This window comes from Pseudophryne corroboree, chromosome 3, assembly GCF_028390025.1.
Source record: "Pseudophryne corroboree isolate aPseCor3 chromosome 3, aPseCor3.hap2, whole genome shotgun sequence".
Classification (NCBI taxonomy): domain Eukaryota; kingdom Metazoa; phylum Chordata; class Amphibia; order Anura; family Myobatrachidae; genus Pseudophryne; species Pseudophryne corroboree.
Window position 1 is genome coordinate 453182190 of NC_086446.1, and position 13971 is coordinate 453196160.

Genomic DNA, 13971 nt, shown 5'->3' on the forward strand with positions numbered 1-13971 from the left:
TACCAGTGACATTACCTGCATACTCTGAGCTGTTCAAACAGGGGTGTCCTGCAGGTGCGTGGAGGGCTAAGCAGATGGCTCCACCGCATACTTCACACCTAAGAGGGAATTCTTTCACTATCCCAGGTGAGACCAACGAAAGGAGAAAAGGTGGGTTAAATAAACAGAGCCCTACGTAAGGTCTGCACTATAATGTGTAGTGACCGACACGATTCAAATAAACTTTCTGGCGCAGCGGAGACCTGAACCAGTAACGCTGCGCTGTGGGACAGGAGTCTTAGCCCTAGGCTATAGGAGCTCCCCTTAAAGTTTTGTTTGGATTCAAACCCCTGTTCAGATACCCGCTACTAGCGTACTGAGCGACAGCGCTATTTGTCTGATGCCTTACACACATTCCCCAATTACAAATAGCATTAGTAACTAGTGACACCCAGGAATAATAAAGGGAAGGCAACACCCCGCCCTGTATGTAGTGTACCGCTAATTAAGGTGCACCAGATGTTTCTCGGAGGTTCCGATGGCTTTTCAAAATGGTGACCAGCCTGTGAGAAAAGATGGGGGAAAATGTTATGTGGCAAGGTTATTAGAAAACATTGCGGAAGTGTTTGTTTTATCCCCTATATCTGGTATTGTATGGATATATCTATATACATACCCACACACACTTAAATATATATATATATATATATATATATATACACAAACATAACTATATATGTATATATACACACACACCACCGTGAAACCAACCGGGTAGATAAATACTGTCTATGTGAACCCAATAGGGTAGATAAATACTGTGTATTTGTAGGTAAAGAAATACTGCACAGTAGATTTTTAAATTATTAATGAGCTGAGTCCCAGCTACTGTAATAGAGCAGGTTCCCTGATTTACCTGTAGGAAATGCTGGGCAGAGGACTCTACTGCAGGGAGGAATGTAGCTATATTTCAGCAGCATGAAGCATGGAAAAGCTAAAAACCCCAGAGACAGGGTCTGTTGCCTAGAGACACTGAGCTTGGGAACCCGCTGAGTAAAGCGGGTTATAAGCCTTTACTCACCCCTCCTACCTTCTACATGCAAAGAAATCCTCCCTGCACAGCCAGGAGAGGAATGAGCCTTCAGCGTGAGACTGTGGAGCGGCGTGCTGCAGCGGCGCAGGGAGCGGAGAGAGCCCGCCATACAGAGCGGGAGTTAGCTCCGCCCCCCCTGCTTCGGCGTGCCAATGTATCCCCCGGCCGCCTTGCTGCGGCCGGGGAGCGGGTAAATGTAACCCCCGGCCGCCTGTATGCTGCGGCCGGGGAGCGGTGTATGACCTATCCATTGTGAATGTAACCCCCCGGCCGCCTGTATGCTGCGGCCGGGGAGCGCCTGTATATTGTAAATGTAACCCCCCGGCCGCCTGTATGCTGCGACCGGGGAGCGGTGTGTAACCCCCGGCCGCCTGTATATGCTGCGGACGGGGTGCGGTGTGTAACCCCCCGGCCGCCTGTATGCTGCGGCCGGGGAGCGGAGAGTCTGAGCCCGCCGGACGGAGCGAGAGTTAGCTCCGCCCCTCTGTTTCGGCGCCACTTTTCATTTTAAAAACCCGCTATGTATTACCCGGCTGCCTGTAAGCTTGTATGCTGCGGCCGGGTAGTGTAAATGTATCACCCGGCTGCCTATCTGCTGCAGCCGGGGATTGAAGAGCGCTGAGCCCGCTTACAGAGCGGGCTGAAGCTCCGCCCCCCACATAATGGCGCCAAGTTCGAATTAGTAAGTGCGCCCTCTCCTCTGCTGATGCACTGCAGCGTTATAAGGGGGTTAGAGGTTATGCAGGACACAACGCAGTAAAGGCCGCACATCTAAGAGTCTCACTCTGCACATATTATGTAAAATCACACATCAGACTGGAGGGGGGGAGATTGTACTCACCGCTGTCCTTCTTCTGATGGAGTGGCCCCGACACGCGCCGCACGCAGCGGTGTCCGGCCATTTTTGATACTCACCGCTGCCATGCTGCCGGAATCTTCTGCTGGATGGAGTGGCCCCGACACGCGCCGCACGCAGCGGTGTCCGGCCAACTCAGGAGAGCTCAGTGTCTCCTTCAGCCGGGGCCCATCCCGAGCCGCACGCAGCTGCGATGGGACCCCGCCGGCAGCCTCCCGCGGTGCAGACTGGCAGTGGCAGAGCTGCCAGTCTGTGAGTGTGTGAAAGAAAAATAAAATAATAAAGAAAAAAGAAAAAATTCTTCAGCTAAACCCAAGTGAACCAGCTCACCTCGGGCACTAAACTAAGACTGGCTTGGAGGGGAGATAGTAGGGGAGGAGCTAGCCACAGTGTGAGAATTTTAAAGTGCCAGCTCCCAATTACTACCTACTATTTCCCCATTGTAACTACACTCCAGTGGCCCCTAGTGGATGAAGGAGAAACTGATAGTGATCGTCTAACAGTAAAAACCAGAGATAAGCCTGATGCGGCGACCAAATGGGAATGTGGATGTACGCATTCTTGATGTCCAGGGATACCAGGAACTCCCCCTCCGTCAGTCCTGAGATAACTGCCCTCAGAGACTCCATCTTTAATTTGAAGTCCCTGAGCTAAGGGTTCAAAGATTTCAGGTTCAGAATTGGCCTTACTGAACCATCCGGCTTCGGAACCACAAAAAGGTTCAAATAGTAACCTTTGGTCAACTGGTGAGGTGGAACTGGAACAATGACCTCGGACACTTTCAATTTTCTGATAGCGTCCAGTAGAATAGCTCTGTCTGTCGGCAAAGTCGGCAAACCTGATTTGAAGAATCTGTGAGGTGGGAGAGTTTGAAACTCCAGCATGTACCTCCGGTACACAAATATCCTGTATCCAGGGGTCCAGGCCAGACGACACCCAGACGTGGCTGAAATGCCGGAGTCTTGCTCCCACCTGACCTTCTTCCAGGCTTTGCGGTCCACCGTCATGCTGTGGACTTTGAGGTACCAGAAGCAGGCTTCTGGTCCTGGGATCCTGCGGGAGCAGGCTTTTTGGATTTGGCACGACCACCTCTAAAGAAGGTGTGAGAGGGCTTGTTCTTTCTAGGCCTAGTGGGCCAAAAGGACTGTGATGTGTTGGGAGCCGGTGCAGCTGAGGGGAGAAAAGGAGACTTACCCGCTGCAGCCGTGGCAATCCATGCATCCAGCACCTCCCCAAACAGAGCCTGACCTGCATAGGGTAGGCTCTCCACACTTTTCCTGGATTCCGCGTCCCCAGACCATTGGCGCAGCCAGAGACCCCTTGCGAGCCGAGACGGACATGGAGGAGATCCCCGCAGCCATGGAACCCAGATCCTTCATCAGAAATATGTAACACATCCCGCATGGCCTCAATCATCAACTGCACCCCCTTAGCAAGTGATGCCGACTACTGTGTCAGAATCGGTATCCGTGACATCCTGCATAATCTGGGCAAGAGCACGTTTGTGAGAATGTACCGCAGGGGGCCCCGAGGGAGCAGTATCGAACCATACTGCCATAGAGGACTGCCAACACCTGAGTAGCATGCTCCGTCCTTGCAACACTCTCAGAAATTTGAGAAATAGCCCCCCTAAGAGAGGTTAACCACTCCAGTTCTCTAGCTGGGATCTGCGCTACAACAGTGCAATCCTGATTACATGGGATGGGATCTTCCTGAGAAGATAAATCCTCTGCAGCATATGAGACAGAGGGGGTCATCCCGACCCGATCACTCGCTGCAGTTTGTCGATGAGTCACGCGCCACACGTAAGGGGGTGGCGGCATGCTGCTGGGGTGAGCGATCTATCCCCTCTGGACAGTGGATCAGACCCCGCAGGGCGGACACTGCCCCCCCCCCCCCCCCCCATACCCTCAGTCCCTCGATGCAGGGAGGCTGATGCCAGCAGCCTCCCTGTAAAAAAACAAACTCTAAAATAAACTTTTCTAAAGAAGCGCTGTAGAGCTCACCTAGCTGTAACCGGCTCCTCCGGGAACATTTTCTAAACAGAGTCTGGTAGGAGGGGCATAGAGGGAGGAACCAGCCCACACTGTTAAACTCTTAAAGTGCCATTGGCTCCTGGTGGACCCATCTATACCCCATGGTATTAATATGGACCCCAGCATCCTCTAAGACGTAAGAGAAAAAAACAAACCCACAACAATGGCAACATAGAATCAAATACAGTTAGCAAACACTTTTGTTGAAAGGGATAAACATTGTATCATACAAATGAAATCATTTAAACTGAAACTATTGAAGAGGGGCGGGATGCCACTGAATGCATCATTGCGTCCACATCCATCCCTTCAATGTAATGCATGATTTTCAGCATTTCATTGGGGTAGCTAAGGCGCTAGCCACTGCAAATCATATCATGCCCAGCCCACTTCATAAGAGCAGTGGAAAGGATGCGAAGTCAGGAGAACTAGCCTAAATTTGGGAGTCTCAGAAATTCTGAAAAGGTAGGCAACTATGCTTTAACATTTACTTTACTGTTTATCAATTGTGTGGCATATAGTACTAAACTGTGCCAAGTTTTGTTAAAATGTTTTTGGTTAATAAACATTGCTTTAAGAAACAAATATGAATGGTAAAGTAGGAATTCAACCACAAACACAAAAGTACAAATGGTACTTACTGTTGCTGATGTTGGGCTGGTGGGGAGATGGCTCATTTTGCCCCATACCTACAAAATGGAAAGAGAACAATAAGGATGGTTCCCCTGGACTGTAGATCAACAGTCTATGGCTAACAATCAGTTTTGCTTCAGTGCTAGTTTCTACCTTCAATTCGAGTATCTTGGTCACCCCTGTTATTTGCAGTGATATAACCTTGTTGGTCAAGGGACATATTACTGAATACAGCAGAAAAGGGTAGATCACTGCATGCAATAAAAATAGGATTTTAAATACCTACCAGTAAATCCTTTTTTCGTAGTCCATAAGGGATTTTGGGGACAGATTAGTACGATGGGTATAGACTGTTCCAAATGGAGCCAGTGCACTTTAAATTTCTTCAACTGGGTGTGCTGGCTCCTCCCCTCTATACCCCCTCCCACAGGCAGTTACAGGTAAAACAGTGCCCGAAGGAGAATGACATACTTGAGAGAAGGAACATAACAACAAGTGTGGTGATATTTACACACCAGCACACTAAAACATAACCGGGCCAGCAACAGCTGGCAACATAAACAGCAACAGCTGAACAGGTAACACATAACAGAGAAACTGCAGAAAGTCACCGCGGGCGCCCAATATCCCTTATGGACTATGAGAAAAGGATTTACCGGTAGGTATTTAAAATCCTATTTTCTCTAGCATCCATAAGGGATATTGGGGACAGATTAGCATGATAGGGATGTCCCAAAGCTTCCAGAACGGGCGGGAACGTGCAGAGACATCTGCAGCACCACTTGCTCAAACTGGGTATCCTCTTTGGCCAAGGTATCAAACTTGTAGAACTTCACAAAGGTGTTCTTCCCCAACCAGGTAGCAGCTCGGCACAGTTGGACGGCCGAGACTCCACGGGCAGCCGCCCAGGAAGAGCCCATCGATCTGGTAGAGTGGGTCTTCAGAGACTGTGGAACAGGCAAGGCTGCCGATGCATAGGTCTGTTGGACAGTAAGCCTAATCCAACGAGCAATGGACTGCTTTGAAGCAGGGCAACCCTTTTTCCACGCATCATACGGCACGAACAAGGAATCAGTCTTTCTGATCCGAGCCGTCCTCTTGACATAGACCTTCAAGGCTCGCACAGCATCCAATGCCTCCAGAGGAGCAGAAGTGTCAGAACTGGACGGAATCACGATAGGTTGATTCAAGTGAAACGCGGAGACCACCTTCAGCAGGAACTGCTGTCTAGTCCGAAGCTCCACTCTGTTCTCGTAAAAGACCAAAGTACGGACTTTTGCACGACAAGGCCCCCAATTCTGAGACACGCCTTACAGAAGCCAGAGCCAGCAACATCACTGTTTTCCACGTGAGGTACTTATCGTCTACCGTAGTCAGAGATTCAAACCAGGAGGACTGTAGAAAGCGTAACACTACATCCAGATCCCAAGGTGTTGTAGGTGGCACGAATGGAGGTAGTATGTGAAGCAACTCTTGCAAGAAGGTCTGAACTTCCGGCAAGAGAGCCAACTTCTCCTGGAAGAAGAGGAAAGATCTGAAATCTGGACCTTAATGGATCCCAGACGTAAGCCTTTATCCACTCCAGCCTGCAGAAAATGTAGGAACCTTCCCAAGTGGAATTCTGCAGAGGGGTATGTGTGTTCCTCGCACCAGGAGACATATCTCCGCCAGATAGTGTTTTGACATCACAGGGTTTCTGGCTTGCACCATAGTGGCAATGACCTTTTTGGAAAGTCCTTTGTGAGCTAGGATGTTCCGCTCAACTTCCATGCCATCAAACGAAGCCGCCGTAAGTCCGGGTAGATGAATGGTCCTTGTTGAAGTAGATCCCTTTTTAGTGGTAGAGGCCAAGGGTCCTCTACGGACATGTCTGGAAGAGACGCGTACCACGCTCTTCGGGGCCAATCCAGGTCAATCAAGATTACTCTCACTCTTTGATGCCTGATCCGCTTGAGCACCCTTGGGATCAACGGAATTGGAGGAAACAGGTAGACCAGCTGGTAAGGCCAAGATGACGTCAGGACATCCACTGCGCTTGCCTGAGGGTCCCTGGTTCGTGAGCAATAGCAGCGAAGCTTCTTGTTAAGGCGTGAGGTCATCAAGTCGATCACCTGTCGATCTGTTGAAACACATGAGGGTGTAGTCCTCACTCCCCTGGGTGGAGGTCGTGACGATTCAGGAAGTCCGCTTCCCAGCTGTCCACTCCCGGAATGAAGATCGCAGACAGTGCTCTTGCATTTCTTTCTGCCCAGAAGAGTATTCTTGACACTTCTCGCACGCAGGCCCTGCTTTTTGTCCCTCCATGTCGACTGATGTACGCCACTGCCGTGGCGTTGTCCGACTGTACCTAGATCGCCTGATCTCGGAGTAGAGGGGATGCCTGAATCAGAGCATTGTGGATAGCCCGAAGTTCCAGAATGTTGATCGGTAGTAGGGCCTCTTGGGTAGACCATCTGTCCTGGAACTGCGCCCCCTGGGTGACAGCTCCCCATCCACTCAGACTCGCATCCGTCGTGAGGAGGATCCAATGCTGAATCCCAAAGCGTCGTCCTTCCAGCAAGTTGGAAGACTGTAACCACCACAGGAGAGATATTCTGGCCTGGGGTGACAGCCGAATCATCCAGTGCATCTGAAGATGGGAACCGGACCACTTGTCAGGATGTCCAATTGGAACGGTCTGGCATGGAACCTTCCGAATTGAATCGCCTCGTACGAAGCCACCATCTTTCTCAATAATTTTATGCAAAGATGAATGGAGACTCGAGCAGGTCGGAGTACCATGCGAACCGTTTCTTGAAGTGTTTTTTTCCTCTGAGAGGAACACTTTCTGTGCTACAGTATCCATTAACATTCCCAGAAACAGGAGTCGCTGAGACGGTTCCAGGTGGGACTTCTGCAGATTGAGGATCCACCCGTGGTGAGACAGAAGTTGGATAGTGCGATCTATATGGAGCAATAGAAGCTCCCTGGAACTCGCTTTTATCAGGTGATCGTCCAGGTATGGAATTACATTGACCCCCTGGACCCCGAGCAGAAACATCATTTCTGCCATCACCTTCGTGAACACCCTCGGAGCTGTAGACAGGCCGAAGGGTAACGCCTGAAACTGGTAGTGATCGTTCAGTAGGGCAAACCTCTGATAGGCCTGATGAGGAGGCCAAATTGGGATATGGAGGTAAGCGTCCTTGATATCCAGGGACACTAGGAATTCCTGTTCCTGTTGTTCCAGGCCTGCGATCACCGCTCTCAAAGATTCCATCTTGAATTTGAAAACCTTCAGGTAAGGATTCAAGGACTTCAGATTCAGAATGGGTCTCACAGACCAGTCTGGTTTTGGTACGACAAACAGACTGGAGTAGTAACCCTGTCCTTGTTGTAGTAGGGGCACTGGAACAATGACCTGGGACTGGACCAACTTGTTTATGGCCAGTAGTAGCGTACCACGCATACTTTCCAAAGCTGGTAAGCCTGATTTGAAAAATCGTTGGAGAGGAGTACCGTCGAACTCCAGCTGGTAACCCTGAGAGATAAGGTCCCTTACCCAAGCATCTTGGCAGCAACCGTCCCAGATGTGGCTGAAGTGACGTAACCGTGCTCCCACCATGAGATCCCCTTGGGGTGGGTGTGCACCTTCATGCTGAAGTCTTTGCAGAAGCAGAACTGGTGTTCTGGTCCTGTGATCCGGCAACGGCTGGTTTCTTAGGTTTTCCTCTGGAGCCTCGAAATCTGGAGGACTGAAAGGACTGAGTAGACGGTCCCGGATAGGTACGTCTAGCAGGTGGAGCCCCCGAAGGGAGAAATGTGGATTTTCCAGCAGTAGCTTTGGAAATCCATGTGTCCAATTCACCTTCAAAGAGCCATTCACCTGTGAAGGGAAGAGATTCCACATTACGTTTGGAGCCAGCATCAGCAATCCACTGACGTAACCATATGGCCCTGTGCGCAGACACAGCCATAGCCGTGGTCCTAGCATTAATATTGCCAATCTCTTTAAGGGAGTCACAGAGAACTCTTGCCATGTCCTGAATGTGATTCAGGAAAAGTAACAGTATTAACTAAGGTCATATCTCCCGAGAGACCTTCCTTAATTTGATTAGCCCAGGAATGAATTGCATGTGTCATCCAGCAACCTGCAATGACCGGTATTTGAGCTGCACCTGCAGCAGAGTAGATAGATTTCAGAGTGGCCTCAATTTTTCTATCTGCCGTGTCCTTCACCGTAAAGGAGTCCAGAGCAGGGAGTACCGCCTTTTTAGAAAGGCGAGAGACTGAGAGACTGAGACTGAGACTCTTCCCAGAATTTCCTGCCTTCAGAGGCAAACGGGAATGTATGCAAAAACCGTTTCGACACCTGATATTTTTTAGGATTCTTCCACGCTATTTTAAATAAGTCATCCAATTCCTTGGAGTCAGGAAATGTGACTGTCGGTTTGTCTTGTGGGAGGAAAAATGACTGCCGAGTATTAGCATTATCCAGGGAGAGCTTTAACACATCACAAATAGCCAATATGAGGGGTTCAATACCCTGGGCAGGGGTGGAATCCCCACTTATGAGATCCACATCATCCCCATCATCCTGTATATCATCATCAGTGTCCGATAGGAGTGCAGGGAGAGTACGTTTCTGTGCACCTGTTGCAGACGGGGGGGGGGGGGGGCATGTTCAGCAGGTAGACTTGCCACTGCTTGCTGCAGTTCCTGAGTCTTATTGGCATTTGCAGCGAGTTGAGATGACATATCAGACATCATAGTTTTGACAGCCCCGAACCAGGAGGGCTCTAGACTCTACCCCACATTGATGTCAGCATTCTGAGATGACTGACTACACTGCTCGCATGATATTGAGCCAGGTGAACGAGGAGAGAGTCTAGCATTACATACACTACATGACTTCTGTTTTACCATTGTGACGCAGAAAAAAAACAGGTGACATACACATACAACACAGCCTGATATATATATATATATATATATATATATATATATATAATCCCTCAGAGGGATGTTACTGTGGACTAATATAGCGGCTTTCCCCCTCTACACCCGGTACCAGCGGTTCAGGGACTGTAATGGAGGAGCTGTGGAGGCTGCTGCTGCTGTTATGCAGAGGAAGACGCCAAAATGCAGCTGAGCCGCTCTTGTGTAGCTCCGCCCCCCGCCATGGCACCGGAGTTACTGCTATGGCTATGTCTCCCTATTTGTGTAACCTCACATAAATGCTTGGTACAACTATATTAGCCAGTCTCACGTAGGGGCTATAGCAGGTCCCCCCCAGGAGGGACCCATACACCTCACCCGCGCTTCAGCCGCACATTAAACCGGGGGACACCCTAGCGGGGTCCCCGGTGTGTACTCACCACCGTTGATCACCTACAGGCAGCAACAGGAGTGTGCGGCATGCTGCGGCTGCGAAAGCCAAGCCCTGCTGAACAAACAGCCCCTCAGGATGGTGGTCCTGCAGAGGGGAAGCGGCTCTGCACCACAAGGGCCCGGTGACCGCCACCCATCACCCCCCCCCCCAACTTCCACCGTGCAGGAATGCTGTTGCCCAAACAGCATACCGAAAGAAATTAAACTTTTAAAAGAAATTGAAGAAAAACTCTTGCAGCTTGCACAGTGTGCATCCTCTCCTGAGGGCACTTTTTTCTAAACTGAGCTGTAGGAGGAGGCATAGAGGGGAGGAGCCAACACACCCAGTTGAAGAAATTTAAAGTGCACTGGCTCCTTTGGACCCGTCTATACCCATTGTACTAATCTATCCCCAATATCCCTTATGGAGGGCTAAAGAAACACCTATGGGCCAAGAAATGGAGTGACTTACACTGCTGAAGTCTGGGGCATGTGGACTGGAAGGGCTCACAGGCACAGAGTCTCCTGCTGCAGATGGCATATACATGACAGGTCCAGCTTGTGTAGGGCTTGACACAGCTGATGGAGACTGCAGTTCGTCACATAGAAGAGACTCTGCAATCAGATAGGTACAATATTAATACGTTTCTGAATATGTCAGAACAATTAATCGGAAACAGAAGTGGTAACATATTATGTATCCATAAGAGGAAAACAAGAGTATGTAATAAATTGTCACCCCAACACTGATTACATTACAGAACAATACAATAAATTCTTTATGTTTTTTAATTCTAATTTAGTTAAAGGAACTAGTTGTGAATAGATGATTGAAAAGGTTGTTAATTAAACCTTGAAAAAGCTGTGGCATACAGTGAAACGCATTGGTGGAGAGCTGGGCACACAATTGGATCTGTCTATTGCATCTGGAGATAAGCCTAGAAGTTCAAGTAAGGAATTTATTGTGATGAAGTGGACATTTGCGGTGGACCGGAGCTTTAACTAGGACTATGAGGAGTCCATAACCAAGCTACAAGGTGTCTTGCATCTTCTAACACAGTTTGTAATAACATCTTCGCATTATCTGCATTTCCTAGGACTGTGGCTACAAAGTCCCAGCTCATGTGTTAATAATTGGAATCATCCTAAATATAAGCAATGCTCTGATATGCCCATATCATTATTTTTTAGATGGTTTTTAAATATGTTGCAAACCCAATTATGTGGAATATGTAATAAATTTGTAATTTCTTTTAAACATATCCAGTTCATTAGCGCTAATTTATTTGTTTTGGTACTAGTTGTGAATAGAGACTATTGATGGTAAGAAACATACGCTCAACATGTGCAAAGGCGCAAAAGGGTCCACGTGGACAGCTTCCAGACTGCTGCATGTCATTGCATTTTGTGGACTTGTAGATCTGTAAAAGAGGGTATTAAAATAAAGACAAGGTTGCAGTAACATGACCAAGATAAGCAATAAAACAAGTAGAGACTTTTACCTCTGGATGGAACTGCTGCTCTGTCCTTGTGTGGCAGTACTGACAGGAGTCCCCGCTCTCACACTTACTGGGGTCGCCCCACTCATCTCCATGTTTCACACTTGGACATGGGGAAGACCTATTGTGGAAAAAAAAAAAAAAGTACAACCTGTGCAATAAATTATTTTAGAAAGTAATGGTCTGTAATTGTCTAGTGCTCAAACTATTACAGTACTAGCAAAGTTTTTATTTTGTGAGTTTAGAGCTTTGTTGGTGGCACATAAATTCAGCGTGCTGTAATTTTGCATAAAACAGAAAATCAACAGCTATTTATAAATAAGCATTAAGGCCAATCAACTTAAAACCCTTATAAAATGACCATTTAGACCAGGATACACCCCTGCACCTCTGCTTTCTCAGGCATCTGTCCCAAGGTTGTCCCCCAACTTAGCCCCGGGCCTCTCATCTAGCTGCAGAGGTAAACACCGGCAGATAAGGACCAGAAGCTGCTGCTGAGGAGAACAGGGACGGTGCCATGAGGATGATAGGGATCTGGGTAGTAGGTTTAGGAATTGGCGTTATTATCTGATAGGAGGACAGGCACTGAGGACTATATATCAGGAGGAGGGGACAGGGAGCATAATTTAAGAAGGACAGAGTGAGGCCAGCCCATTATCTGAGGGGAATAGGGACCGAGAACAGTATGTGAGGTAGAAGAGAGATGACATAAGCTGAGGATAATACAGACCACAGACTGTCCATACGGACCATAAACTGTCTGACACAGAGTTTTAGAGGAGAATGTAGACAGAAGACTCGCCTGCAGTCAAGTCACAACTCCATTACTCATATTAATACAGCACCTCATTTCAGAGAGTCAAATTGCAAACTAAAATCATTAAAAAGATATTTAAGATATTTTTTAGTTTTATTGTTTTTTTAGAAAAGCTTTACTCAGCAAAGTACCCTTACATAATTCTTGGGAGGATAACGGAGTTAAAAAATAAATAAATAGGATTTTAATATCTACCAGTAAATCCTTTTCTCGTAGTCCATAAGGGATATTGGGGAAGACTAGTATGATGGGGTATAGACGGAGTCTAAAGGAGCCAATACACTTTAAATTTCTTCAACTAGGTGTGCTGGCTCCTCCCCTCTATGCCCCCTTCCACAGGCAGTTATAGGTAACAACATGCCTGAAGGAGAAAGGACATATCTAAGAGAAGGAACAGGATAACAAAAGGTGGTGAGATTTACACACCAGCACACCACTAACATACAACAACCAGCAACAGCTGGCAACAACAACAGTAACAGCTGAACAGGTAACTATAGAACAAGAACCTGCAGTAAAGTCAACGCACTGAGGCGGGCGCCCAATATCCCTTATTGACTACGAGAAAAGGATTTACCGGTAGGTATAAAAATCCTATTTTCTCTAGCATCCATAAGGGATATTGTGGAGAACTAGTACGGTGGGGACGTCCCAAAGCTTCTAGAACGGGAGGGAATGTGCAGAGACTGCTGCAGCACCGCCTGCCCAAACTGGGTATCCTCTTTGGCCAGTGTATCAAACTTGTAGAACTTCACAAAAGTGTTCTTCCCTGACCAGGTAGCAGCTCAGCAAAGTTGTAAGGCCAAGACTCCACGGGCAGCCCCCACCGATCTTGTAGAGTGGGCCTTCAGAGACTTAGGAACAGGAAAGGCTGCTGACACAAAGGCTTGTTGAATCTTAAGCCTAATTCAACGAGCAATGGACTGCTTTGAAGCAGGGCAACCATTTTTCTGCGCATCATAGAGCACGAACAAGGAATCCATTTTTCTGACCCGAGCCGTGCGCTTGACATAGATCCTCAAGGCACGCACAGCATCCAATGCCTCCAGAGGTGCAGAAGCATCAGAACTGGACAGAATTACAATAGGTTGATTCAGGTGAAACACAGAGACGGAGACAATCTTCGGCAGGAACTGCTGTCTAGTCCGGAGCTCCACTCTGTCCTTGTAAAAGACCAAGTACGGACTTTTACACAATAAGGCCCCCAATTCCGAGACACGTCGAGCAGAAACCAGGGCCAGTAACATCACAGTCTTCCACGTGAGGTACTTGTCTTCTACCATCATCAGAGGTTCAAACCAAGAGGACTGTAGAAATTTCAACGCTACATCCAAATCCCAGGGTGCCGTAGGTGGCACAAAAGGAGGTTGTATGTAGAGTACCCCTTGCAGGAAAGTCCGAACTTCTGGCAACACTGCCAATTTCTTCTGCAAGAAAATGGAAAGAGCTGAAATCTGGACATTAATGGAACCTAGACGCAAGCCCTTATCCACACCAGCCTGTAGGAAACATAAGAAACGTCCCAAGTGGAACTCTGCAGGTGGATATGTGCGTTTCACGCAACAAGAGACACATCTCCTCCAGATATGATGATAGTGTTTTGACGTCACAGGTTTCCTGGTCTGAACCATGGTAGCAATAACCTTCTTGGAGAGGCCCTTGTGAGCTAGGATGTTCCGCTCAACCTCCATGCCGTCAAATGAAGTCGC

The 13971-nt window shown here is 48.2% G+C and overlaps 1 protein-coding gene across 6 annotated transcripts in view; it reads right to left on the bottom strand.

Moving 5' to 3' along the window:
- Positions 1-13971, bottom strand: part of UNK (unk zinc finger) — a 253205-nt gene that overhangs the window by 75213 nt on the left and 164021 nt on the right. For all 6 annotated transcript variants that reach the window (XM_063960581.1, XM_063960580.1, XM_063960583.1 and 3 more), the window contains exons 6-9: positions 11449-11566; positions 11283-11367; positions 10419-10561; positions 4606-4653 (exon numbers count right to left, since the gene is read on the bottom strand). In XM_063960581.1, the coding sequence (XP_063816651.1) occupies positions 4606-4653; positions 10419-10561; positions 11283-11367; positions 11449-11566 (394 nt within the window). The remainder of the gene's footprint in view (positions 1-4605; positions 4654-10418; positions 10562-11282; positions 11368-11448; positions 11567-13971) is intronic.